This window comes from Triticum aestivum, chromosome 4A (genome assembly GCF_018294505.1).
Source record: "Triticum aestivum cultivar Chinese Spring chromosome 4A, IWGSC CS RefSeq v2.1, whole genome shotgun sequence".
In the NCBI taxonomy this organism is placed as follows: domain Eukaryota; kingdom Viridiplantae; phylum Streptophyta; class Magnoliopsida; order Poales; family Poaceae; genus Triticum; species Triticum aestivum.
This window is the reverse complement of record NC_057803.1, coordinates 624,694,737-624,722,096: the sequence shown is the minus strand read 5'-3', so window position 1 is coordinate 624,722,096 and position 27,360 is coordinate 624,694,737. Positions and strand designations below refer to the sequence as shown.

The 27,360-nt window shown below is 45.1% G+C and overlaps 4 protein-coding genes, 1 non-coding gene and 1 pseudogene across 9 annotated transcripts; 4 read left to right on the top strand and 2 right to left on the bottom strand.

The window, feature by feature from the left end:
- The first annotated feature begins 1,520 nt into the window (after nt 1-1,520).
- On the top strand, nt 1,521-4,649 carry LOC123087702 (uncharacterized). Of its 2 annotated transcripts, none has more exons than XM_044509794.1 (4): nt 1,521-1,821; nt 2,486-3,382; nt 3,605-3,754; nt 4,025-4,649. In XM_044509794.1, the coding sequence occupies exons 1-4, from the start codon at nt 1,792-1,794 to the stop codon at nt 4,394-4,396; spliced, it is 1,449 nt and encodes a 482-aa protein (XP_044365729.1). In that variant the 5' UTR covers nt 1,521-1,791; the 3' UTR covers nt 4,397-4,649. The 2 variants fall into 2 exon arrangements, with proteins under 2 accessions (XP_044365729.1, XP_044365730.1); XM_044509795.1 differs by having other exon boundaries at nt 1,523-1,821; nt 2,489-3,382.
- Nucleotides 4,650-5,273: 624 nt separating this feature from the next.
- On the bottom strand, nt 5,274-8,232 carry LOC123084118 (uncharacterized). Its single transcript, XM_044505887.1, has 2 exons — nt 7,949-8,232; nt 5,274-6,772 (listed from the first exon to the last, which is right to left on the bottom strand). Exons 1-2 carry the CDS (start codon nt 8,230-8,232, stop codon nt 5,989-5,991), a joined length of 1,068 nt encoding a protein of 355 aa, XP_044361822.1. The 3' UTR covers nt 5,274-5,988.
- Nucleotides 8,233-8,465: 233 nt separating this feature from the next.
- Nucleotides 8,466-11,276, top strand: LOC123087700 (uncharacterized). 4 transcript variants are annotated; one of them, XM_044509793.1, is made up of 6 exons: nt 8,466-8,754; nt 8,875-9,096; nt 9,665-9,903; nt 10,037-10,557; nt 10,656-10,742; nt 10,832-11,276. In XM_044509793.1, the coding sequence occupies exons 2-4, from the start codon at nt 8,982-8,984 to the stop codon at nt 10,547-10,549; spliced, it is 867 nt and encodes a 288-aa protein (XP_044365728.1). In that variant the 5' UTR covers nt 8,466-8,754; nt 8,875-8,981; the 3' UTR covers nt 10,550-10,557; nt 10,656-10,742; nt 10,832-11,276. The 4 variants fall into 4 exon arrangements, 2 of the variants coding, with proteins under 2 accessions (XP_044365728.1, XP_044365727.1); XR_006441487.1 differs by having other exon boundaries at nt 8,517-8,743; nt 9,824-9,903; XM_044509792.1 differs by having other exon boundaries at nt 8,518-8,743.
- A 586-nt stretch (nt 11,277-11,862) lies between these two features.
- LOC123088704 (U2 spliceosomal RNA) lies at nt 11,863-12,055 on the top strand. The gene has a single exon (XR_006442017.1). It is a non-coding gene; the product is annotated as a U2 spliceosomal RNA (small nuclear RNA).
- Nucleotides 12,056-16,334: 4,279 nt separating this feature from the next.
- Nucleotides 16,335-18,071, top strand: LOC123084117 (uncharacterized). Its single transcript, XM_044505886.1, has 2 exons — nt 16,335-17,299; nt 17,544-18,071. The coding sequence occupies exons 1-2, from the start codon at nt 16,346-16,348 to the stop codon at nt 18,069-18,071; spliced, it is 1,482 nt and encodes a 493-aa protein (XP_044361821.1). The 5' UTR covers nt 16,335-16,345.
- A 4,189-nt stretch (nt 18,072-22,260) lies between these two features.
- LOC123084116 (prohibitin-1, mitochondrial-like) lies at nt 22,261-26,864 on the bottom strand (annotated as a pseudogene).
- Nucleotides 26,865-27,360: the final 496 nt, after the last annotated feature.

Below are 27,360 nucleotides of genomic sequence, written 5' to 3'. Positions count from 1 at the left end.
TGAACTATTTAAAAAAATTGTGCACTTTTTTCCCTTTCATGAACTTTTGTTTTTGAATTCATGAACTTATTTGAATACATGAACCTTTTTTACATTGGCCAACTTTTTTATGCATGTTCATCAACTTTCCAACTTTTTTTACATATTTTCCATACATTCACGTTTTTCAGCAATGTTTTCAAATAATTCAAAAAACTAAGCTAGATAAGTAGCGCTGCTACGCTAGTTCTTAAATAAAGTCGCGCTGAAGTGAATCACTAGTAGCCAGTATGTGTACAGGATAGCTAAACTCAAAACAACTATGAAGTCGCGAGTTCAATTCACCAAGAGCCACCTTTATAGGAGTATATGGTTTTCGCACAATAATACATTTTTTTTCTTCATGCGCGGTCATGGGCCGGCCCACCACGAGCTGCCTTCGGCGACGCTGAAGGCGCCGAGTAGGGACATTTCCTATTTAGCGCTGCAGGCGCCGGTTTTAGCTGTTTCCGCAAAACCGGCGCCTGCAGCCGCGTTAACTGGGCCTGGCCCATCTTTTCCTTCCGTTGCAAAAAAGGCGCGCTTCAGTTGGGATTCGATCCTGCGACCTCAAGGTCATTCATCTCATGCATTAACCACCGCACTAACTCGTATTAGTTGCCTATAAACTACTGCTTCTTCACCTTTTCTTCTTACAACGATTCTTTTTTCCTAATTATTTTTCCTTTTTATTCGAAACGGTTTTGTTATGTTTTTTGTTCTTCTTTTTTCTTCTTTTCGGAACGTTTTATATTCCTTTTGCTAATTTGAAAGAACTATTTTTCAAAATCGTCGAACTCTTTTTCAAAATCAGTGAACTTTCTTTCACAATCGATGAACTCTTCTTCAAGATCGATGAACTTTTTCTAAATCGATGAAGTCTTTTTCTATATTGATGAACTCTTTTTCAAAATCGATGAACTTTTTTTCAAGATCGATGAACTTTTTTCTAAATCAAAGAACTTTTTTTCTAAATTGATGAACTCTTTTTTCAAAACCGATGAACTCTTTTCACAATTCATGAATTTTTTAAAAAATGGATGAATTGTTTTTCAAAATCGATGAACTTTTTTCAAAATCGATGAACTTTTTGAAAATGGATGAACTCTTTTTCAAAATCGATGAACTGTTTTTCAAAATTGATGAACTTTTTTTAATTTTTGTGACCTTTTTTACAAATTTGATGATTTAAAAAAAGGATGAAGGTTTCCAAATCTGTGAACTTTTTTGAAATGTCGATTTTTTTTCTTTTTTGTGATTTTTTTAAGTTTTCATTTTTTTTCTAAAGTCAACGGTTGACCAGTCAGTCAACTGGTCAACCGCGACCGTATGAACAGCCCTCGAGGCTCTCGATCCAGCGAGGGAGCAGGCGGGCGAGTTTAGCGAGCGACGGGCGTGGTCGCCACATGGGCCGGCCCACGATTCGGCGGCTGTGAGCGCCAGCTGCCTTAGCTGGCGCCTGAAGCGCCAACTAGGAGCCCCTCCATCTAGTCCCCGCTACATCTGGGCGGTGCTGGGCTGGGCGGCAGGCCTATTTAGCGGGGGACCAGAACGGGCCCTAAATCTGGGACCTCGCCGGTAATTTGTCCAGATCGAGATTTTCTTCCTGTAACCTCCGCATCGAGCGCCGCCGGAAGAGGGCCGCCGCCTACCAAATCGAGGGTTGTGGGGTAGGCCGGCGCCGCACCGGGCTGGTGTGAGCCGCCTACAGCGGCGAGATCGAGCGCAACAGCCGCGTCGGGAAGGGCCGCCACTCCGTGAGGAACCGAGGGGATGGAGTCCCCCGTGGCCAAGAAAGCGACGGTGAGAATCGCCCTGATCCTGTCGCCGTTCTTCTTCTACTCCCTCCGTCCCAAATTACTTGTCGCAGAAATGGATGTATCTAGAACTAAAATACATCTAGATACATCCATACTTGCGACAAGTAATTTGGAACCGAGGGAGTACTATACTCTCGATTTATGCAGCGATTCGGTGGACGCCGTTTAGAAAACAACCGGTTTATAATCGAAACAGTGTAGTAGTTCTTCATTGATGACCAGGGTAATTACAGAAAGCAGGGTTGATATCAACCCTTATTAACAGAACAGACTCCTGAAGGATTTGGTGTAGTACTTGTTTCGGCCGGCGTCGCATTGTCCGCCGCATTCTCCTCGACCCCCAACTAGGGCGGCATCAAGTTGTTAGGGGGCTGCGGGTCTGGTGTATTGGAAGGGGATTGACACTAACTGGGATTAGTGATATTTTTGGGGTGCTCAGTCAAATGTGGTGGAAATTCATGATTTTGTGTGCTTTGGGATGACTTTGTGCTAGTTTGGGTCTCGCGGTAGCTACACATTCCTAGCTCCTGTCATTTTATTTTTATGGCTTGGGACTACTGTTTGTTTGTACGCTATAATTGTTTCGAGTCTCTGAATTTTGTTAACTGATAGTGACAAAGTAACTGGATCCATATTTCTGTATGCAGCAGCCAGAGGAGGAAGATAGGTTGAGCGTGCTGATGGATGATGTTTTACTGTCTATCTTGCGGAAAGTCGACATAAGCTCTGCTGTAAGGACGAGTTTGCTGTCAACACGGTGGAGGCAGCTGCCCTGGCTGCTGCCTGAGCTCAGCATTGATGTCAGGCATTTCCTACCTGTTCCATGCCCATACTCGATTGCGGCAAATGACTGTCAGCAAGCTATGGTGGCTCTAACCAAAGCAGCCAAGTGTTTATTTGCTAAACCTCAGAGAAAATCCACCATCACAACACTGCAGCTTCAGCTCTACTTGATCAGCACTTTCTTGAGCGACATTGGCCCACTATTAGGTGATGCGATTGACAGTGCTTTGCTGAAAGATTTGGACCTTTGCCTTCTTGATGATCTGAAACCTGGTGACTCTTCTGAGCTGCACATGCTACAGCTCGCCAAAGACATGTATGGTTTCTTCAATGCCTACCCCAGTGTGTTCTGTTGTCTCACAAGACTTTCTCTTCATGGGGTTTGTTTTATCGAGTTGGATATGCACCATCTCCTGTTTGACTGCTGCACACAACTGAAGCATCTAAGCCTCCATTATTGTGATGCCGGTCGCCGCTCTGTGTGGAAGATAGATGCACCAAACTCAAAACTCAGTGTTCTGCAAATCGACACATGTTGCTTTGAGAGAATTGATTTGGTCTGCCTTCCAGAACTGGAGAAGCTCCATTGGGATACTTGGGTGTCCGAATATATCCCCTTGTCGTTTGGCGATGTCCCGTCTCTTGGGGAACTAAAACTCTCATCTGCTTTAACATATTATAATACAGTATTTAAATTAAGTGAGCTTCTACATGGAACCACAAGCATACATACTCTGACATTGGATTTCCAAGGAGAAAACGTACGTACTAGTTCATTTTTTGTATTCGCTATACTGTCACACATTTGTATTTTCTATATATGGTCAGAGCTATCTAGTTATGCCATGGATGTGTATTTTACATGATGGAGAACACACATACCTGTAAATAATTTGATAACATACATCTCTATGCTTTTAAACTGTTTCTTATAGATGCTTATGAACTGCTTTGTTCTTATTTTCTTTTAATTTTGTGATCAGCTTTGGATCCAACCTGAAATGAAGCAACTCTACACCGCATTCAACAAGCTAAGGAAGCTGACTTTGCGTGGTATCTTTGTTGAATTTGACATTATATGGACAACAGCCTTCCTTGAGGCGGCACCCTCCTTGGAAATATTAATTATTGAGGTAATGCTGTTTCAGTCTACCATTCCAGTTTTGTTGTTTCCCTTTCATTTTAATGTTTTGTAAGCTTTTCTCCTTTTCAAAATTTATGTACACATTTCTACCTTCCATCTTTGTAAAAATTGAAGTGAGGTGTCCCTTCCTTTGCCTTCCTTTTTCTTTCCTCGAACACGCAGCAAAAAATGCATGTTGTTGCTCAATACATAATAAGAGAAGTGTTTTTTAATACTGTAATCCAGCTACATCCGTAACATATTGTTCATGCAAATATAGGCATGGGACCATGCATGCAGCGCATTTGTGAACGATGAGGAAAGAAGGTCGGTATTTGCAGAAAGGAAAAATCCTCAGTGGGAGATGGACTTCCATTGCTCCAAGAACGGGCTACTGAAAGAGCTCCAGTTTGTCGGCTTTAGATCGCTAGAACAGCAGTTTGCGTTTATAAGAGCCTTGCTGGACCGAGCTCCCAACTTGCAGGCGATACTTCTCAAAGGAGCTGAGCAATGCAAGTACTGCGATGCCCTTGAGACCAAGTCGTGTTGTTCAACAGAGTCTTCCTTTCCAAAGAGTGAGGATGAGCAAGAACTGGTGGCGAGGCGAATCACAGATGGCAAATCCTCACCCCGGGTGATTTTCCATGAATGATCGTTTCCCTTGGGGATGAGCCTTATGTAACGTTCTACTCCCTCCGTTCTGAATTACTTGTCGCAGGTATGGATGTATCTACATGTATTTTAGTTCTAGATACATTCATTTCTGCGACGAGTAATTTGGAACGGAGGGAGTGTATGTTAGTCAAACAGTTGCATCAATTCTGGAGCTGTTATGTACCAGCAAATAATGTATTCTTTTTCTTTTCTATTGAGAATTGCAAATAAGCCTACCTGACTCTTCTGTATGTGCCCTGCTCAGCATATTTCTGCCTTTTTGTTTGCTTAGATGATGTAAACTGTGATGTGATGTTTGATCATGCTGAGTATGCGAATGGACTTAGAGGAGATGGCCTACAGTAGTTTGGTTGTATGTAACCTCAGCGTGCACAGCTGTGTTGTTCTCCATCATAGAAACATTTCTGGTAGAGTTTATGTTCCTGAAAAGTAGTTGGTCAGTTCTCCAATGGCATCCTGAATGTGTGTTTATGAGTTGGCAGGATCTCTAAGACCGTTGGATTCTATACATCCAGGTTTAAAGTTGAGGGGCAAAACTGTTTTGCTGCCTCTATCTAGGCTTAAAGTTCAGTCAAAAGACACATTAATTTAGCTGCTGAAATGCAGCCATCTTGTAAATGCAGGCTGCAGATCATCCTGCCAAGAGTAGTCTTAGGCTAGAGATAACAAACTGGAGGAGAGGACAGTGCATTCCTATGATTTGATCACAGAGGAAAGCGCAAGACGTCATTTGCAGAGTAAACAGACAAGGTTTCTCCTGTTCCATCACCACATTATGAACTAAAAATGGCAAGAAAATCACCATAATCAGTACATTCATTCAGTTCAACAATGAATGATCCAATCCCGCAAACAATGAAAAGCACATGAATGATCCAAGGTGCCGTTTTTAAGAGAGGTACAGTTGAATACACCACAAGTTTGTCCACAATAGTACCCAGGTTACATTTGACAGTACATATGTCTCATTTAACAGCAGATGGTTGAAACACATGTGACCATTCTACTGCTGCATCTACCAGCGCAACCAGATGACAGATGCAATCCCATACAGATTAATCATACTTGGACAGGTCCCAAAGTCAGAAAACCATTACAGCTACAGAACTAGTTGCGAACTAGAAAGAATTACTAGCCAGAACCATAAACTAAACTGGGGAACACCCAGAGGCTACTTAGTACACCACAGTCTGGAGGGGACGACATATCATAGAAGAGCATGGCGCGAACTGCACTGTCTGGCACTGGCTGACCAAACTCGACCGCGGTCCAAGTTTCATCGGGATCTTCAGTTAGCCTCGCAAAATAAATGCAGTTACTCTTTCCTCCCCATCTTTCCGGGCTCATGCAACAAAATGTAGGATTCCTTCTGTCAGGGCTAACAAACAGAGCATAATTATCCAGCTTCTCCAACTTCACCCACTTAGCTGGCTCGACAGAGAAGTTGAGGCGAGAGACCCTAAAGATCGTGTTAGATGAGCCACCCAATCCGCCAGAGCTGAACCTTTGGTCAATCAAGAGAAGCATGTCACCACAGACCACCAACCATGAGTTCATAGGCACAAACTCCTATTTAATTGCTATTTCTTGCATGCTGAACTGAGGTGTCAGGTGTATAGTGTGGAGCCTGAGAACAGCATCTACGACAAAGATATCATCTTTGAAGAACACAATCTGATAGATGCGTTCATTATCAAGAGTAAGGGTGTGCTCTGACCAGGAGTTTGTTCCAACCTGCCACTCAAACATGGAATCTCTTGAGAAAAGGAGGAGGCGAGAGTTGGGTGAAATCGATGGGGCCGTAAGGATGCCTATGCCACAAAAGTACCCAAGATCACTGTTACGTGGGAGTTTGGGGGGCATCACCTTGCTACCAGTGTACACATCGACAAGGAGGCAGTGAACCTTGTAGGAGAAGATAAGATACCCATACGAGCAGCCCAAATAGTGCATTTTATTTGGACTATTTTTAGGCACTGAACACGCAAGAGATGAGTTTTTCTTGCTAGGATCACTGAGCTGCCATTTGCAATCAGATAAAAGGATGGGCTTGATAGGGCCGCTATGTGGATGAACATAAGGACCATCTGGTTTGAAGTGGAGCGGCGGGAAGCTGAATGTATGCACAGAGGGAAAGGTAGAGACTGCAGCGCGCCAAGAGCGGCAGGTGCCAATGAATGCAAGGAAGTCATAGAATGAGTCAAACAGAGCAATAATTTCATGAAGCAGAATTTCTTGAAGCAGGCTGTCCAGGAGATCTGCACAAACATGAGGGCCAGACAAAGGCAAGGAGGTAGAGGCTGAAGCAGGGCAGGCGTTCTTCGAGGTTCTCTCCACAGTGGTAACTTCTCTGCTGCATAGAAATTCAAGAATAATGGATCAAAATAAAGAACTGAAACATAATTGGAGTGAATAAATACTTCAGGAGTTAATACAGTACAAGAAATGCAGCAGGCTTTAGCTGAACAATAAGGCAAACATGAGTGTCAACTGAGACATGTCAAACTTCTATCAAAAGAAACTACTCTAGAACCACCTACACCTTGACTTTTTTTCTAAGATAACATACTCTAGCTATAATATCTTCAGTGAGACAACGCTATATACAATTATATAACTTTCATATCGTGACAGGTGGGGTGCCTTGTAGAGTATCCTTGAAATAAATAGTTCTAAGTGATGATTTTGCTTGATGTAAAAGCGGAATAGCATGCTCCCCTTCTTCTAGAAAACTTGCATAGCGATCATTTGCTTATCTATTTTTCACTTGGTCATCAAACAGAAGTAAACATTGTTCATGGCAGCACCATGACCATGAGAAAGACCAAACGAACAAGAGGCCATATACATTATCCAACCCAAGCGTGCAACACTCTTAATCATATCAAGTGATATAATGGGAGACGCTCCTTGCTGATTCTACTCTGGATCCAACCCAACCACGCACTAAACTGAATCACATCAGGTGACCAATATACATTTTACAAACAAAAAAAATGGTGATAATCCCTCTGATGTTTACGCGGACAGCTTTGATAAGAAATTTTAATTTACTCCTTCCCAATAACAGTCACAGTAAAAGAATCGATCAAATCACATTGGACTCTGAGTTTCAGGCAATCACTGAACCAAGTGAGCACAGTTCAAGGCAGCAACTGTAATACTCATCTACATTGCAATTAAGGAAAACTGAAACTATTTCCCTCATCAGAGACAATGGAGTTATCAACAACTGAACCGAGTGGCACACCTTGTAGACAGTGGTGGCGATCCAAGTTTAGGGGAGGCCAGTGAGTCAATTATACCACCACTAATTCACAAAAATGCCGTAAATATCACCTGTCAAATCATCAAGATGTTCCTACCAATTCGCCAAAATACTGTAAATTTCACTACGGATTCGCTAGGGCAAGATTACTGCCTCTCCCGATTCTACTTTAATTAAACCCTAACTAACGAAGATGTGTGAAAGATAAAAGAGGGGGAAAGGAGAGACGAGCGAGGTTACGGTTGGGGTGAGGGTGCAGACGTGGAGCTGAGAGCGGTCTCTGCCTGCGGCGAGGGTTCGGCACCCTGCTGCGGCAGCCGCGCTCTTCCGCGGCGGCGGCGGCGGCGGCTTCCGGCCATCGGGTCCGCCGCGTCCGCGGCGGCGGCTTTCGCCCAATGCGACTGTGTCTTTTGGCATAGGGGAATTGGGCCGTTGCGTAGGTTCCCGATCCCAAAACGAGGACCAGCCCAGCGAGGCTGGCCCACCCGGCCCGCATCGCTGGTTGGACCAGCGCAGCCTTTTGTTTTTCTAGCGAATACTCCCATATGCGAGAGGGGCGTTTTGGAGCTCGGGCTCAGCTGCACCCGTAATCTAGCTCGTTCGTTTCAGTCTTGGGATGTGAACAAATCCAGCTGGACTGTCAGATACGCGCGTCAATAAAACAGCGAATCCCCCGAATACGGTAGAAAACAGTGCGCAAGACGTGGGGTCGGCTTGATACGGCCCGACGGACGTCGCGGCGGCTCGGCCTGGGCCGTGGACCAGCACGTTGGCTTTCTGACTAGGCTGTGGACCAGCACGTTTGCTTTTTTAGTCTGGGCCAAGGATCAGATATGGGTCCGTGACGGTGGCGCAGTATGTGCCGTCCTGTTCTCGCCTTTCCTAGTTCATTCTAGTGGGCCGTCGCCGCCGTGGTAACCTAGGGTGTGGGGGACAAAAAGGGGAGCGTGTCGCGGAGGTCGGCCTACCGGACTGCGGCGGCGCCGGTGTTTCCACGTCGGGCTAGCGACGGATGGACGCCGAGGGTATGGAGTTCCTGCTTGATGCGGTGGTCAGGTTGGTTCCGGGTAGATCTCTGCAAATTTTCTTATTTTAGATTACAGACGGCGACAAGCTTTGAGTTGTGCTTGAACTGCCCTGCCTATAAATCTGATTCTGATGCCGTCGTTTCGCCGTTCCTCTCGCAGATTCCCCGTACGGGAGGGATTTGCTGACAGCCTTGACCACCCAGATCCAGTTCCACTCCATTATCTGCTGGAGAAGGGGAGTGCAACCCAGGATGTTGGGGAGGTGAATGGTGTTTCTGGGCTGGCTCAAATGGAGGACGAAGGAGCAGCTACAGACCGACAAGAAGGTGACCAGCGTTTTCGTGCTGAATCTCCGACGAGGTCCCCCGGATGGACTAAAAGGTCAGAGCCCTGTTGTTGTATTTTGCAATTGCCCTGCAAATTAATTTTACCTGAGCACCATATATATACATATATGTTTAGTATGTACTCCCTCTGTTCCAAAATAGATGATCCAACTTTGTACTAACTTTAGTACAAAGTTGGGTCATCTATTTTGGAACGGAGGGAGTACAAATGAGACACGAATCCGAAAAAGGACAAAAAATGTCAGCAATCCTGTTGTGGTATTGCAAAATGCCCTGCAAATTTAACTTTACATGACCGCCGTATATTCCTGTTCAGGATATAAAAATGTGACACAAATCCAGAAAAAGGAGAAAATGAGAAAAGAAACTGCTGCTATTAGGAGTATCACATCAGAAAACAGATTTCTGGGCAGGGCAAAAGAAGGCCGGCGCGCCGTTGTGGTATTTGCAAATTGCCGATGTTTATGTTTAGGGTAAACAAAGGGGACACAAACCGAAAAAGATATGAAAATGAAAAAAAAAACTGCTATTAGAGGAATCATCTGTGTGGAATAAAAAACAGGAAATTAACTACATTTTCCATTTTTCTTGCAAATATGCAGACCGAGTGCCATGCCCATCGAGGATGAGCGCTCTCGAGGTTTCAATCCTCAAATATGCAGAGCAGCCTGACAAGAGCGTTGTTAGACCTGAGCTAGGACTCAGTTTTGATTCGTTGGGCGAGGCATATGATTTCTATAACCTATATTCTTGGGAATTAGGTTTTGGCATAAGATATGGAAAAAGCAGACTCAACGCCGAGAGGACAAAAGGCATGCAGGAAATAGTTTGTGGTTGCTCGGTGAGTACACTTTTAATGCAACAAAATAAAAATGAAAAACCTAAATGTGGAAATAATAGTAATGACTACGATCAAGATTTCTTTTGGAACTAGAGCTGGGCTACTTTTGACATGTTTGCTGGATATTCTACAGGGGAAACCGGAAACCGGAAACAGTCAGTCCTGCATATGTGAGTTCCCAGCTCTGATCAGGCTTCTGCGTGCATCTAACAACAGCTGGTACATAACAGAGCATCGAGCGAGTCACAACCATTCCATGTCGCTGACAATGGGAGAGAAAGTGCACTGGCCTTCTCATAAACACATAGATATATACACTAAGCATTTGATAAAGCAACTGAGGGAAAACAATGTTAACCTTGGGAAGGTATACAGCATAGTTGGGAGCTTCTTTGGTTCGGTCAAGAAGGTCCCTTTCACGAAGAGGACGCTCAGGAGTATTTGTGGGAAGATTAGCCGTGAACAGGCTGAAGACGATGTCCAAAAGACACTTGAGGCGTTCGCTGACATCCAGGCCAATACCATTGCCAAACTGATTTTGAATTTTTTTGAACGGGTCGCCGGCATCCGATGGGAGGTTCTCTCGCTGAATCGGCAAGTAGTGGCACAACCAGAGGGGCGGGGCATGATGCGTTCGTGGGATTGAATCTTCCTGTGAGTTCTCCCTAGCTTTTTCTGAACTTCGAAGTGATCTGTGCATATGATTCAGCGGCACAACGATTCTGAATCAAAAAAATCTCTGCTTGCTGCAGCCTTCACCTCCCTCCCGCGTGGACTCCGCATCTAGCGCCTGGAGCACGACGCATCTGCCAGCGTATGTCGACGACGCTAATGGAGAGGTGAGCAGCCCGATCTGCGGCTAACTCTCGGGCAGGAAGCAGATGCATAACTGAATCCTCTCTGATCTCGTTAGCTTTTGATTTCTCAGGGCGAGGTCGTCCAGCAAGATGAGTCTGTCCACCGGACTCTCACCCATTGATTTGGGCAGCATGGTGGGGCAAGATTCATGGGAAGAAAAATTTGGTGATTATGATCCAGCTGCTGCTCCGGATTCGCCGCGTAGCACTGGTAGTTCTGCCATCGACGACCGATCTGGTGTCCTCTTTGGTGGCAACGTGGAAGACTGAAGATGAGGAGGACATTATCAGCATGCCGCCTAAACGCCGCCGTATAATAGACTAGGTCGCGTAGCTAAATGAGAACTGGTAAGTGATTTGTGTGCTAGAAGATGTTGGTTAATTAGTATCGTTCACGCGTTCCGTTGTGACGGCCCTGTTTGTAAAATCTACTTCCTTGTTTCATTTTCACTGGTTGCATCCTTGAACCTTAAACACGTGGGGATCCATTCTGGGTTAATTGTCTGGCTTCCTTCAGTTGAGTAACCTCATGCGGGTCAAGTAACATAATCAAAAATCAGCCCGACCAGCAGACACGGGAGACTAATATTTCAAGAGAATTAAATTAGATTGCCGATTGCATCGTAGCGGATGCACTTGTAGAAGCGTTCACCAGCTTGGTTACCGGCGGTCGCAGATGAGGATGAAGATGGAGATGGCTGAGCAGGGGCTAGCTCGGGAGAGTGAATGAGATGGATGGGGTGGTGGGCATTTAATGGCGGATGTGTCGACGCCGTCTGAGCGTAGTCTTCCTTCATACGGCTCATGGCTCAGATGGGGTGCCGAGCCATCGCTTCTCTATCTGTCCCGCGACGGCCTTGCGACGTGCCGTTTTCATAAATGCGCGGCTGTCACATGAGGCAGAAAAGGCATATACGACATGGAAATACAGGAAGACGCACAGATCTTGGCGCACACCATTGGTGTGGATATCAGGATCAGCTGAGCCCGAGCTCAGAAACGGATTTTCGCATATTGTTGGAATAGTCCAATATTGCTTTTGCACCTGGGGAGAGGCGGTTCAGGGAGCAATAAAAGTGGACGCAGGATCACCAATTAAAGCATACCTTTCTCGGCCTTCGGCTAAGATCAAGTGCAGTATCTGTTCTTATCAGTTTAATATCTGATACGTGGATCTTTGAATCCACACATGATATTAATTTATTTATTTATGGGGAGAACCTATTTATGTAGCTTGCCACATGAATGGTTATTATGTGTTGGAACAGGCACACTCCGACCAAAATAAAATAAAATGGTTAACCTTGAAAAGCATATTTCGTGCGTCCACATGTTGTTCCTCTGTGTATGCAACATGGATGATATTTTAGAGGCATCGTTGTTGTCATTGCGGCAGCAAGTGCCTGACAAAATGGTGGCGAGAAAGAGGGAAAAGACGAGAGCCTATACGAAGACAAAAATGAGTGGATGAAGGCTTTGTTCAGGGATACGATTGTGGGGGATGGGCGATGTGTGAGCCTATGGAGAGAAATGAGAGAGCATGATTGACGACCATGAAATTGTTAAAATCAAAGATTCAAGAAGACCAAAATGATTGAGTGTAGCGTGGCCAAGTGTGTTTGGGCTCTGGTGCCATCTTTGCAACATTCAAGAGCCGAACACACGAGGATTTCTGTCGACGGTGATGTGTCAAGCCCCCATCCCTGACCAAATCGGTGGTGGTGACAAACAATGACAAACACTAGTATAGAATCCCCTAATTAGCGGCGTGTGAATGTGCTTACTAGTGGCGTTCAGCTGGCACGTGCGGTAGTGTAGTGTCGCTGGTAAGTGGCTACTGCCAGTCAGTCGTGCCATTGGAATTGCGTCTTATGGGCAAGGAGGGAGGAGGTCGCTGGATGAAACGGCGGCGCGTAGGTGTGCCGGGTTGAGGAGGACCCCCAAATCTAAGGACTCAGTTGTTTTAGGACCCTAAGGACCCAGTTTTTTTTTTTTTTTGAGGGAACCCTAAGGACCGAGTTGTTTAGCTAGGAGGCCTTCCAAATGTTGTTTAGCTAGGAGGCCTTCCAAATGTCGTTTAGCTAGGAACACTATCGGCAAACGTCGTTTCAGATGGTTCTCTCTAGTGCGGCCTCTTGTTGGCCCAGAGGCCCATTTAGTTTTTTCTTTTGAAAAAAATGCAAGTAACACAAATGAAGACCCTCAAATAAATTGTCATGATCTAATTTATGAAAAAACGCCATGCTACTTTATAAAAACTGTCATCTCTCTAATTTTATAAAATTACAATGAGTGTGATATAAAAAAGGTCGTATGATCTACAAAATAAAAATTGCCATGTTAAACATTTACGGTTGTTTAATTATCTTTATTTTATCTTGCGAGGAGTGTAGTAAATATGAAAAGCTCTGTACCTGTAGCTCCAATGTTCCATACATGTTTTTCTAGACCTAGAACCAAATCTGCAGGGTAAGAAACGAAGAGTACTCTCTAACTGCATAACCTACAGTGACTATTATTTAAAGAAAATGTGACTATGTAATAAGATATTCCCTCCATTCCCTTATACAAGGTCACTTCATTTTTGGTGTCAAATTTTGACTTATAATTTTGGTCAATAGAATATGAATTATATGTCATCAAAGATATATCATCAGAAAGTTCATTCAAATGTGCATCCAATGAAATACTTTTTGTGGCATATAACTCACTTTTTGTTGGTAAAATTAATGGTCAAAGTTAGACATAAAAATATGAAGTGGCCTTGTATGAGGGAATGGAGTATATTGATTTTGCATGAAACGAGTGGGCTCTGGCGCCATCTTCGCAACATTCAAGAGCCGGATGGAAAGTGATTCATCTTCATTCTGTAGTAATCCTTGAAGGGGCCAGAAGCAGCCTGGCTGGCAGTTCTATGTACCCAAGAGGGCTGTGCATTAACCATTTTGCAACTAAATATCTAAAATAAATGGCAACAGAAGCGAAGTAAGCAATGTCTCAAGCGAACTCACAGCACCAATGAAATGCGTAGCACAAAAGGAACAAGCCAACATGAGCATGAAACAGCCAGCATAATCACCACATAACCGCCCAGACATTATAAGCTACGCAGAGCAATAGTGGCTGGCGGGTTCACTTGAAAAAGCGCACAAACGGTTCACAGTAGCAAAGGGCGTCTTTGTTGCTTTCGGGTCAGGAATGCTAGAAACTACTCCCTGTCCCAAAATATAAGAACGTTTTTAACACTACATTAGTGTCAAAAACGTTCTTATATTATGGGACGGAGGGAGTAAGTGTTTGTTCCTCTCAGAAGTACTCTTCTTCCATGGAGACGGTCAACGGTAACCGTAACGTGTATGACAGGAAACGGTCTCATTTCTTGTTATTGCAGATCTTGAGCGACTGGAGCCCAAGCAGGCAGGTCGATCTCCTGGCGGCTTCAATCTGTCTGAGCGCGACGAAAGCTGGGATGTTGGCGAGTGGCCTTACCAATGAGCTCTGTACTCTTTGCCTCTCCCTGCACAGATATAGAAACACGCATCAGAGTTCTGATCAGGTGCTCTAAAACTCAACAGGTGAAATATACAAAACTAGTGTTGCCTCTACTACCTACCACTGGAAGTGACACTATGAACATAGCAAATGGAAGTCTGAAAGTTCAGTGCTATGAAATCACTGAAAGTCTGAAACTATGTTCACTCATACGAACATACCACTGGGAGTCTGAAACTAAACTATGGACATAGCAGTCATCTATCATATGAAACTAGGGGTTGGGTGTGCCGCTTGAGGCGTGCTTGTGCTGTGCCATATAGGCAAACGTCCATTCCACGGTATCTTTTGGCGATCGTTGTGACACTTTTGAAGAAGACATGCACCAGGAAGAGCAAGCGTGTCGATAGGGTCTGACTTGTTTTTTAGAAATTTCAAATGGGCTAAATCTGAGTAGATGATATCCACTCCTTCTCTTGGACAATAAACATACGTTAAGAAGAGAAGTATTAGCCATTAGAAGGAAAAAATTAAAGGCTCTCATTGGTAGTTCCCCAGTCACTCATGGCATGATCATGTGATCATGTGTACAAAAAGCCACACCCAAATAGCACCCAAAAAGAACTCAAGCTCCAGAGGACCCAAATCTATGAATGCATGTACTCAAACTAAATAGCTACAGATCAGATCAACCTCAAAGGCTCAAACTTTGTCTCACAACGAACACCACATAAAACACATAAAACATGGATGCGTCAGCCAGCCAAGCTATCTCATGGAACATGGGGGTACCTCCAAACCAAACAGAGCAGCAAATAATAGTAAGGGTGTCAACAAGCTCAATGGGGATAACCTGGTTCACAATGTCACCTGAAGTATTGGATCGTCATGGCCACAGACCTGAACCACTTTGTCGTTCCGGAGTTATACCAGCTCAGATAACCCAACGATCCCTGATTCATGGTTTCATATATGAGATATCCTGTCAACCGAGGTACAAATCACAGATAGATCAGCTCACCAACCAATTAATATAATCTTCTTCAAGAAAAGGCATTATAAGAGTGTAGCAGCAAAACATCATTTAGTTCTTTACCAAGAATGAAAACTTACATAGTACAGACTAAACAGAGAATAAAAGGTTCCCAATAGAGCATTATACATTTTCCATCAATAACAAAACAAGGAAATCTTGACATCCTTGACTCGAACGTCAGAAATCGCAAAAATTGAAATAATAAAACAGTGTTGAAAATTTCTCTGAACCCAAAGCTTTTCTTGTCTTGATTCTGAAGGAACTCCAAGCGCGCACTAACTCAGTGAAGACCAAATACAAGTACAGTCATCTTTATGATAGTACCATCCAGTGAAAAACAAGGGCGAAACTTAATAAGCAAATGGCAAAAACACACCCTGTAGAACTTTATAGAACAACTTACATTTCCTCCTAGCTGCTCTTTCCATGCTTCATAGTCTGGCAATAAATAAAACGACTTGACAGCTATGCTCTAGTTATTGGTTGCCTGGACAAATAAGGAAAAGTTTATAGGAGTTATAAAACCAACAGAATGACAAAACTTAATACTGAAATATGTATAACCATGTATCTTCAGAACAAAAAATTATATATGTGACGAATGACCGAGAGAGTTGCAGACCTTGATAATTGGAGTAATGAAATCAACCAAGAAAGAAGGAACTTTGAGAAGCAATGGCCACTCTGAGTGGATGAAATTGATCAGCAACCCCTTGATTTGGGAGGCATTATGGTCCTGAAATTTCATCAGTTCGGTCAAGGTCACCATCGCCGATGGCCGCACAACTAATGTAGAGAGTGAGATAAGAGAGGCATGTACCAAATCATGAACCAAGTAAAATGCTTGTGATAATTTTATAATCAAATTGGGAATACCTACACCATACCTTATCATGATTAGCATCATGTAAATTGTGCTTCTTGATAACTCACATACTTCAGGCTTCAGGAGCTGAACAAAATGAGGTTTTAGCAATACAAACATGTGCTGGCAACAAAACTACAACAACTGCTCTTTCATAACCCAAATGAATGAAGCTATAACCTTGTTGCAAGGATGAACTCCCCTTCTGCATACGGAATGCATGGGTTGCTGTCTCCACAGTCGCAGCCACTTCACCTTGGCCATGCCCAGAATAATCTGGGCACTTCCCTGAACGATTTGGATGTCAATAATGGTAACCTGATCAGGGGTGCACACATGTCAACCATGGTGACTGGTACTTCTGGTAACTCTTTTGCAAACATTTCAAATGGTGCACCATTGGCTCCTACAAATAGGGCAGTTCAGTCTCTTGAATCAAACAACAGGCAACACCTTGGTCGGATAAATTCGTCTTCGACAGGCTCATTTAGCTCATTCGCTAGTGATTCTCCCCACTTTCCAGATCTTGGAAGAAGTAGTAACACCTGGCAAACTGCAGTGCCGTCCAACATTCAGCAACTTGGTCAGAACGGCAGCATGTCCCAAGCAAGCTTGCATGGGAATGGCCCTAGGATGGAACCTGTCTCAAGCTATGCACCACCATCAAATCAGATTACATCTCTGGGAAATGATATGCAGAACCAAGTAGCACCACTAGCTAGCAATACCCTTCCAATGGTATTCAATCAGGGTGCAGCGCCATTCACCTTTGGAAACAGCACAAACTTGAGAGAGACGCTCAATAGCAACCTTGCGTTTAGCAATTCAGGCATCAACACTTCATTGCCAAACCTTCGCATTGACAATTCGGTTGTGCCAAGGCAGACTCTGGATGGCGGGAATACAGGTGGTGTTCCTCTCTGCAGGATGGCAAGATTGATCAGCAAGCTGTTGGTAATCAGCTCAATTACAACAACAATGATCTCGTGGGGACAAGTGGGCTGCAAAGGGAGCTCAGTGGTGGTCTGGATGACATTGTTGTTGACATGTTCAAGCCGGTATGATCCACTTTTGTATTTCATTTTCAGCAGAATATATCTTAATGCCAAACTTTCATGTATTTTGCTACTATTTTGCATCTACATAGTAAGTTTTGTCATTTTCAGCAGAATATATCTTAATGCCAAATTCAAAATTGAAGCGAAAGCCATATCTAGCAAAGCTCCAACAACAACAAGTATCACCCATACAGAGATGGTATTCAGAGCACACACTGACCGTAGGACATAACCCCTAGGATCGGAAAGCCATAGGAAGAATTAATACATGTTTTATTTTCTGTATTTCTCCCATGTTCATTTCTGACTTCTCTCCGATTTCAACCTTCTAGATGGCTGCCGAGTTCAACCCAGTCCTGCTGCCGGAGTTTTGCCAGCCGGAAGAGACGATGCCTTTCGGCAAGCAGCTGATTCAGATCATCAAGGAGTTGAAGATTGCTCTGCCCTCTATCACCAGGACTCCTACCAACGCACTTCCGGCAGACACTCGCTATAGGATTGTGGTGCACAATCCAGGGAGGACTTTCGGAAGCTTCTCAGAGCCCATTGACTTCCAGTTTACCTCGCCTACTTGGATCCTCGGGAGGGACATGGCTATTCATCATGCACTTGGACACATCCGGGAGGAGTACAGGGCCGAGCTCATCGGATCAGACCTCACCATGATCTCCCGCAGAACAGTAAATGGAGAGATCGTATGCATCGTGAATGACAACTCCATCATCACATATGTCCAAGACCTGGAGACTCACATCGGGACTCTGGAGGTTCAGACGCGTAGAAGCTTCAAGTGTTCAGGAAGTTATTCCATGAACTGGAGTTGGTGGACAAAGCACGCGAGGACCACGATGAGCATGTAGAAGTCAAGGACCTTCTGGAAAGAATCCAGAACTTGAAGACTTATATTGCCGCGATGGAAGAGAAGATGGACATGGGAGAAGATCTCTATCCGAGTGGTGACGATGGACCCGTAGTGAGCAATAATGAGGACTACGAGGAGAGTTCTGCTGAAGGACGCACCACCGAAGGACGCACACCGAAAGACGCACTGCCGGAGGATGCAAAGATATCTGAGTTGAACACTTAGTCATGACTGACCGCCATGTTACTTTTATATTATCGTTGATCAATTAGGCCGATGTTTTCAATTTGTCGTAAGATTTGTATCCAGAGTTTGAACTATGATTGAATTGAATAAATGAATGATTGTTGTGATAATGTTTGCGCATGCATATGGGTATTGTATTTTACTCTTTAGACTCTTATTCTATTCTAATTTCTTATCCACTCCAAAACATCAGATGCCTCCGAGACGTGACCCCGAATTCAACATACGGGTCAGGTTATCGACAGGGCGGGTGGCAGTGGATTGTTGTTGTTGTTGTTGTTGCCTTGGTTCTGGATGAGCATCTGCATCAAGGCATTTTGTTGTTGGATCAGTTGAGTGAGCTCCGGGGGAAAGTTGAATCCGGGGTCACGTCTCGAAGGCATATGATGCTTTGGAGTGGATGAGAAATTAGAATAAAATAAGGGTCTAAAGAGGAAAATACAATACCCATATGCTATGTTTTTAAGGCGGTAAGGCGAGGCGAGTCGCTGGGGGGGCGCCTCACTGCCTAAGCGCTAAGGCATAAGGCGAGGCGACGCGTTAGAGACTTGTAAGCAACAGAATTAAGTAGAATTTGGTAGGCATTAGGCAACTAGGCATACAGCCATACACACCTTGCAACTGATGGTTGTAGAGCCCATATGGTTCTGGAGAGGATGGAGAATCTGCAGGAGAGGATGGAGAATCTGCAGGAGAGGAGGAGGAGGAACTGTAGGAGGGGAGGGGGATCTGCCGGGGAGGAGGGGGAAGCTGCCAGAGAGGAGGGGGAGAAGCTCAGATCCAGCCTGGGGGTGGGGGGAAACTGAAAATGGTTACAGGTCTCTCTCTCTCTCCCTCTAGTACCTGTTGGCGCCAAAACAAAGTTTCCCGCCCTTTCCTTCCCTCCCAGTTATCTGTTTCCCGCCTAAACCACCCAGCTCTGTCTAAGGCGTCCTTATTTGCCTAAGGCAGGCAGAGTGGCGCCTAGGCGGACGCCTTGGACGCCTTAAGGACTAAGGCGGACGCCTTAGACACACATGTAAGGCAAGGCCGACGCCTTGCCTCCTGGGGGCGCCCTGACGCCTAGGCGTCGCCTAAGCGACGCCTTAGGGACGCCTTAAAAACAGAGCCCATATGCATGCACAAACATTATCACACCAATCATTATTTATTCAATTTAATCATAGTTCAAACTCAGCATACAAATCTTACGACAAATCGAAAACATCGGCCTAATCGATCAACGGTAAAATAAAAATAACATGGCAGTCATGACTAAGTATCCTCCTCAGATATCATTGAGTCCTCCAGCGATGCGTCTTCCGATGTTGCGTCCTCCGGTGGTGTGCCCTTCAGCAGAGCTCTCGTCGTAGTCCTCATCATTGCTCACTACGGGCCCATCATCACCACTCGGATAGAGATCTTCTCCCAGGTCCATCTTCTCTTCCATCTCGGCAATATATCTTCAAGTTCTGGATTCTTTCCAGAAGGTCTTTGACTTCTTCATGCTCATCGTGGTCCTTGCATGTTTTATCCTCCAACTCCAGTTCACGGAACAGCAGCTTCCTGAACATCTTCAAGCTTCTATGCGTCTGAACCTCCAGAGTCCTAATGTGAGTCTCCAGGTCTTAGACATATGAGAGGATGGAGTCGTCATTCACTGTGCGCACGATCTCTCCATTTGTAGTTTTGCGGGAGATCATGGTGAGGTCTGAATCGATGAGCTCGGCCCTGTACTCCTCCTGAATGTTTCTAAGTGCACAATGAATAGCCATGTCCCTCCCGAGGATCCAAGTAGGGGGGTAAACTGGATGTCAATGGGCTCTGAGAAGCTTCCGAAAGACCTTCCCTGGAATGTGCACCACAATCCTATAGCGAGTATCCGCCGAAAATGCGTTGGTACGAGTCCCGATGATAGAGGGCAGAGCAATCTTTAACTCCTTGATGATCTGAATCAGCTGCTTGCCGAAATGCATCGTCTCATCCAGTTGGCAGAACTCCGGTAGCAGGACTGGGTTGAACTCGGCGGCCATTTAGAAGGTTAAAATCGGAGAGAAGCCAGAAATGAACAAGGGAGAAATACGGAAAATAAAACATGTAGTAATTCTTCCTATGGCTTTCCGATCCTAGGGGTACTTCCTACGGTCAACGTGTGCTCTGAATACCATCTCTGTATGGGTGATACTCTGTAAGGTTGCTCGAGTACAGAAACACCTTGTTGTTGGAGCTTGTGATAGTATGGGTGATCTCCCTGGAAGCTTCAATCTGTCTGAGTGTGATGAAAGCAGGGTTGTTCAGATATGGAAAGACGCATCAGTGTTTTGGATCAGGTGCTCTACAATTCAACAAGCAAACGCTACTAGGGAAAAGCTTATAGGTAGACGCTTACTAGTAGCGTGGGTTTATACCCCTTGCTACTGCTACTTACTAGTAGCGCGGGTTTATAAACCCATGCTACTACTAAGTTGATAGTAGTAGCGCGGGTTATAAACCCTCGCTACTAGTAAGTGCTCTCCATCGTGCCCCCGGGACATGCCTAAACATAGCACACAGAGGCCCAATCCCAGACCCACACCCTCTCGATTTCACTTCTCCCTCCCACCTGAGATGCCCTTCCTCGCCCACCGCAACTGCCGACCTCACACCTCGACATCTCCCTCAAATCCAGCGACCTCCTCTTCCACCGCAACCCCCTCCCCTGCCCCTCCTTCCTCCTCCTCCGCTACTGAAAGGAGAGGGAGATCTAGCAGAGCACTGCCCATGACGATGGCCAGATCTCTGATGGAGGCAACCCATGGCATCATTTAGGGTTTCGGCCCCAACTACGACAGCCACTGGTGAGTTGCTGCACCTACTCCTCTCTATCTCTCTCTTCCTCTTCTAATCCTTTTCTCTTTTTTTGTAGAAGCAGCAAAGGAGATTGTGGAGAAGAGTTGGATGGGGAAGCACCATCACCATGGACGACTTCATCCCCTCCAGGATCAGCATCGGCCATGGATGAAGAGGACGATGACGCCAAGCAGGAGTAGCCATGGCTGGAATTTATTTTTTTAATTCCTAATTAGTTAGTAGTAGCGACGGTCCAGACCCATGCTACTACTAACTAGTAGTAGCTGGGGTGGCACCCACGCTACTACTAACAGAAGTAGGCACGCTACTACTACCAGTTAGCTGTAGCGCCGTAGTAGTAGCGCGGGCAACCGCGCTACTACTAGTCTTTTACCCCGCGCTACTACTAGGCTTTTTCCTAGTAGTGGAAATGTACAAGAAAACGAATGTTGCTCATGTGCTACCAAACTCAGCAAATGCAATGAAATTTATTAAGATATAAACAATACTAGCAATATGCCTCTACTAATTACCACTGAAAGTGATACTATCAACATAGCAAATGGTTAAGTCTGAAACTATGTTCACTAGTATGAACATACGAAGATACCACTGAAAGTCTAAACTTATGTACAGTCTTATGAACAAAACCCACAAAACCCGGGAAGTCTGAAAATATATTCAGTCGAACGAACATACTACTGGAAGCTGAAACTATGTTCAGTGGTACAAACGTACAACTAGAAGTCTGAAACTAAACTATGGAGATAGCAATCATCTATCATATGAAATATACAAAATTACTAGTGTCAGGCAAAAGTGTTCCATAACTCAGCAAATGCAGTGAAATATATGAAGCTATGAAGACATAGGCAACACTAGAATATGTCATGGACGCAGGAAAGGCTGAAACCATTGACGCAGGAAATAGGAGGTCGTATGAACACCGTCTATCATAAACTAAACAAATGGAATGTGCAAAACAACCAATGTTAGGCTCGGACGCTCCAAAACTCCACAAGTGTAATGAAATATATGATGAAGCTATATAGACATAAAGAACATTGGCAATATGAATATAGTAACTATGACTGAAACTGTCGACAGGACAAGTCATGTGAAAGAAAAAGTATCTAGTTCCTGTTTTGCTTACCGGTGGTAGTAACTATGACTGAAACTGTCAACGGGGCATAAAGAACAATTGCGCTTTTCTTGTCTTGCTCAGCCTTCTCAACAATGAATTTGGCATGCTCAGCTTGGTGTGCAGCAACCTGTTCAGCTTCAATGGCATGAGTGAACTCTTTACCAAAATTGAGACTAGTAACGGACACACCATCCAGAGCAATATTGAAATTCTTAGCCTCACTGTCAAAATCTCCCTGATCTCCCTGCTCACAGCCTGCCATTACATAAAGGATAAGTTAGCAACCTATTCCAAGTAAGACCAGCTATTATCTACTATAGCATGGAAAACACGTACACATGGCAAACATGGTGAAGCTGTACCTCTCTCTGTGTGATTAGCTGACTTGCATTGTATTGGGCAACCACAGCTTTGAGTGTTTCAAATTATAGCTCTCCCTCAGGGTCCTGTACATAGTTGGTAGTCTCTTTGGCATGGGCCGTGTAAGAACATGAATATCAATTCTCACCTGCCCAAATTATCAAGCGGTATCAAATATATGCAGTGAGCGGCAGTGTAAATTCTACTTTTGAAAAGAAAAGAAGTGCATGACCACTAATAAATTCACATAGTCGGAATGATATAACTTGTTCAGCATCAGCTAACTGTCTTAAATCGTCATGGAAAGACATAATGATGAAGCAAAAGAAGTACTTGTGACTGCTGTTAACAGATTCAAAGCGAATGAGTTGACATGCTTATTCACAGGCAATATATAATGGTGACCACTGCTAATAAATTAAAAGCAAATGAGCTAAAATGCTTATTCACAGAGCAGTAGATGCTAGATAGTCCATAGGCTACAATGCTGTAGGATTTCATAGATCAACTGACATGAGCTGCAGTAAAATCCAAGTGAGTCAACAAAAATATACTTCATTGATGGCAGGTAAGCTATGACAACCATTGTCACGGTAACTCGACAATTAGAAAAGATTACAAAAAACCACAGAAGTACAGAAGTTTATGGTCCTGGGCATCAAGCTGTCCTGTGTTGAATTGTGTAAAATAACAGACAACAGATGCAATGCCTCGTAGAACTCGTAGCAGCAATGAAATTCGCAGCATGAAAGAAACAAGCCAAGATGAACATGAAAAGGCCAACATACTCACCACATAACCGCCCAGACGTTATAAGCTACACATAGAAATAGTAGCTGACAGGTTCACTTGAAAAGCGCACAAACGGTTCACAGTAGCAAAGGCGTCTTTGTTGTTTTCAGGTCGCGAATCCTAGAGACTAAGAGTTCATTCCTCTCAAAAGTACTCTTCTTCCATGGAGACGGCCAATGGTAACCATAACATGCATGACAAGAAGCGGTCTCATTTCTTCATGTTGCCCAAGATCTTGAGCGACTGGAGCCTAAGCAGCAGGTCGCCCGACTCCAGGAACACCTTTTTGTTGGAGGCTGAGATGATGTGGGCAATGTCCCTGGCGGCTGCAATCTGCCTGAGCGCGAGGAACGCAGGGTTATTGGCGATGTCATTACCAATGAGCAAGACGCATCAGTGTTCAGATACAGAAAGACGCGTCAGTGTTAGGATCAGGTGCTCTGAAACTCAACAAGCAAAATGTAGAAGACAACCAGTGTTGGCCTCAAGTGCTACCAAACTAAGCAAATGTAAGGAAATATACAAAGCTATGAAGATATAAACAACACTAGCAATATGCCTCTACTAACTACCACTGGATGACTGGAAGTGACACTATCAACATAGAATAAGTCTGAAACTACGGTCAGTTGTATGAACATACCACTGGAAGTCTGAAACTATATTCAGTCGTATGAACATACCACTGGAAGTCTGAAACTATGTTCTGTCATACCAACATACCACTGGAAGTCTGAAACTATGTTCAATCGTACAAACATACCACTGAAAGTCTAAAACTAAAGTATGGACATAGCAATCCAATCATCATATGAAATGTACAAATTTACTAGAGCCAAGCTCAAGCGCTCCCAAACTCAGCAAATGCAGGGACATATATGAAGATATGAAGGGCCTGTTCGGTAACACTCCAGCTCCGAACTCCACGACCGGAGCGTGCCGAACGCATCAGCTCTGCGAATCTGTCGCGGGAGAGCGGAGCGGCGTGCAGTGCAATTTGACCGAGCGGCATGACCCTCGCTCCTCATTTCAGCAGAAGCAGGATCTGATCGAAATTACAAAATGTGCCACCGCCAAGTGCCACGAATGAAACGGTACGAATCTATTTTCTCCAGCGTGAGCAGTTGGTGCTCCACTCATGGATTTTCTTACCCACCTGAACAGCCCATACTTGACTGTAATGCGCTGCCAGCCCACGTTCTCACGGAGCGGAGCCAGCCGAACACAGGCGCTCCATCGGGAGAGCGCTTCCTGCGGGGAGCAGAGCGGAGCAACAGGTTTTTATGGAGTGGAGGGTTGCCGAACGGGCTCGAAGACTTAAACAACACTGGCAATATGCCTCTACTAACTACCACTGGAAGTCTGAAAAAAGGTGAAACCGTATGGAAACTATGTACCATAAACTCAACAGATGGAATGTACATTTCTACCGGTGTTTGGCTCAGATGCGCTACCAGTGTTAGGCTCAAATGCGCCAAAACTCAACAAGTGTAACGGAATATATGATGAAGCTATGAATACATAAAGAACACTGGCAATATGCCTCTGGTAACTATGATTGAAACCATAAACAGGATAAGTAGGTTTAGTAGTGTGAAAGAGAAATATCTAATTCCTGTTTTGCTTACCTGTGCCCTGACAATTGCACTTCTCTTGTCTTGCTCAGCCTTCTCAACAATGAACTTGGCACGCTCAGCTTTCTGAGCAGCAACCTGTTTGGCTTCAATGGCATGAGTGAACTCTTTACCAAAGCTGAGACTGGTAATGGACACATCATCCAGAGCAATGTTGAAATTCTTTGCCCTCTCTGTCAGCACCTTCCTGATCTCCCTGCTCACGGCCTGCCATTACATGAAGGATAAGTTAGTAACATATTTCAAGTAAGACCAGCATCTACTATAGCATGGAAAGCATGTACACACAGCAAACATGGTGAAGCTGTACCTCTCTCTGTGTGATTAGCGCTGTATTGGGCAACCACAGCTCTGGGTGTTTCATGAATGATTGAAGGCAACACTCTCTCCTTATAGTTCTATCCCAGTGGGTCCTCTACATAGTTGGTGGTCTCTGGCATTGGTCGTGTAAGAACACGGGGACTAATTCTCACCTGTCCAAATTATCAAGCGGTATCAAATATATGCAAGGAACTGCCGTGTAAACGCTACTTTCAAAAAGAAAAGAAGCGCATGGCCACTAGCAAATCCACATAGTCAGAATGATATAACTTGTTCAGCATCAGCCAACCATCTTAAATCGTCACGGTGGCATATAATGACGAAGCAAAAAAAAGGTACTTGTTACTTCTGTTGAGATATCAAAGCGAATGAGTTGAAATGCATATTCACAGGCAATATATTATGTTGACCATTGTTAATAAATTAAAAGCAAATTAGCCACAATACATATTCACAGAGCAGTAGACACTAGACAGTGCATATGGTACAATGCCGTAGGATTTCATAGATCAGCTGACATGGGTTGCATCGAAATCCAAATGAGTCAACCAAAATTGACTCCATCAACGACAGGTATGCGGTAGCAGCTGTTGTCACAGCAACCGGAAACTACACATTACGTGTACCAGACGCCACCCACCTATCAAAATTGATAAACACTTCAGATGTGTCCAATCCTATTACAGGGCTCGGAAATGACAATGCAACGACCCTTTACATGTATCAGACCCCATCAACCTGTCCAATTTGCTATATGCACAACCCTGTTACAGTCTACAATTACACAATATGCTCAGAAATGACAATGTCAAAGCCCTTTACTTGTACCAGACCCCAACCACATGTCCAAATCGCTCACAAATTAATCACTTCACATGTGTCTGAACCTCAAACAGGCTACACTTGCACAACATCAACATGGACAACTAAAATCGAACCCTCTTAAACATGGATTTGGCTCCCAGGTAAGCAATAAATCATGCATCTGTTCTAGGCGACGAGGCATCGAGACAGGAGAACGTTACCAATCCCGGCTCCCGAAGGTGTTCTCCACCAGCTTGGGTTGGGTCGTGCGCAGACGTCGTAGATGATCGGCTTCTGGAGCCACTGATGACGATTTGGGTCCCCTCGGCGTACACCTGCACGGAGCAAACGCCCAAGGGCGACTAGAAATCAACCACGGACCAATCGCGCAGAAAACAACAGCGAGCAAGCAAAGCCATCCAAGGATCGGCCCGAGGGTTACCTTTTGCTTGATCCCCTCGAGGCGCTTGAAGACGACTTGTGGCGGGTCTTGTTGCCCCGCGCCGCCCAGCAGCCCGAGCCTGACCAGCGCGCTGGACCCCGCCGGAGCGCTCGGCGTCCGCGCCCCCATTGAAGTTCGTCGCGATCGCTGGCTCGCCGGAGTGGGGAGGGGCGGCGGAGGCCGGGGTTTAGCTAGGGTTTACTCGGCCGATTTGGGGGAGAATGGGATGGGGAGGAGGAGGAGGCGGGCCGACGAAGAGGTAGATGGGTCCGGGCCGGAGATCGGGGACGCCCGATTTCAAACGGACGGCACGGATGGGAGAGTCGGGCAGCGCTGGGCCGCCGGCTTCCGGTTCCGGCGCAAGATAGTCTTGTGCTCATGACTCGTGGGTCCCGCACGTCAGGAAATGGTTTTGGGGCATTTTTTTTCTCGCGTGTGACCGGCCGACTCGCGCAGGTGTAATTGCAACACGCGGGGCTGGATCAGATCGGACGGCCTCCGTGAATTCCCATCCACCACGAAAGAACCCTGGCCGTCCGATGAAGCTCTCCTGCTCCCTCTGTATTAATACCACCGCCGCATCGGAATGGCTTCAATCACTTTCACTTCTCGGAGCCACCTCCTCCTCCTCCTCCACGCTCTCCTCGTCGCGCGTCTCCCGCCACCGCCTTCGCCGGAGAGACCCCCGCCGGCGTCGATGGGCAGAGGAAAGTAAGCCCTCTTTCCCCTCGCGCGT

What these genes read in the sequence shown, in the direction of transcription:
- LOC123087702 (XM_044509794.1), top strand. Translation starts at nt 1,792, where the DNA reads ATGGAGTCCCCCGTGGCCAAGAAAGCGACG. An exon ending in CCGTGGCCAAGAAAGCGACG is followed by an intron (nt 1,822 to 2,485) that starts GTGAGAATCGCC and finishes TTCTGTATGCAG; the next exon opens with CAGCCAGAGGAGGAAGATAG. An exon ending in TGGATTTCCAAGGAGAAAAC is followed by an intron (nt 3,383 to 3,604) that starts GTACGTACTAGT and finishes TTTTGTGATCAG; the next exon opens with CTTTGGATCCAACCTGAAAT.
- LOC123084118 (XM_044505887.1), bottom strand. Translation starts at nt 8,232, where the DNA reads ATGGGAGTATTCGCTAGAAAAACAAAAGGCTGCGCTGGTCCAACCAGC. An exon ending in GAGACCGCTCTCAGCTCCAC is followed by an intron (nt 6,773 to 7,948) that starts GTCTGCACCCTC and finishes ATTTCTATGCAG; the next exon opens with CAGAGAAGTTACCACTGTGG.
- LOC123087700 (XM_044509793.1), top strand. Translation starts at nt 8,982, where the DNA reads ATGGTGTTTCTGGGCTGGCTCAAATGGAGGACGAAGGAGCAGCTACAG. An exon ending in TCCCCCGGATGGACTAAAAG is followed by an intron (nt 9,097 to 9,664) that starts GTCAGAGCCCTG and finishes GCAAATATGCAG; the next exon opens with ACCGAGTGCCATGCCCATCG. An exon ending in AAATAGTTTGTGGTTGCTCG is followed by an intron (nt 9,904 to 10,036) that starts GTGAGTACACTT and finishes GATATTCTACAG; the next exon opens with GGGAAACCGGAAACCGGAAA.
- LOC123084117 (XM_044505886.1), top strand. Translation starts at nt 16,346, where the DNA reads ATGAACTCCCCTTCTGCATACGGAATGCATGGGTTGCTGTCTCCACAG. An exon ending in TACTATTTTGCATCTACATA is followed by an intron (nt 17,300 to 17,543) that starts GTAAGTTTTGTC and finishes TCAACCTTCTAG; the next exon opens with ATGGCTGCCGAGTTCAACCC.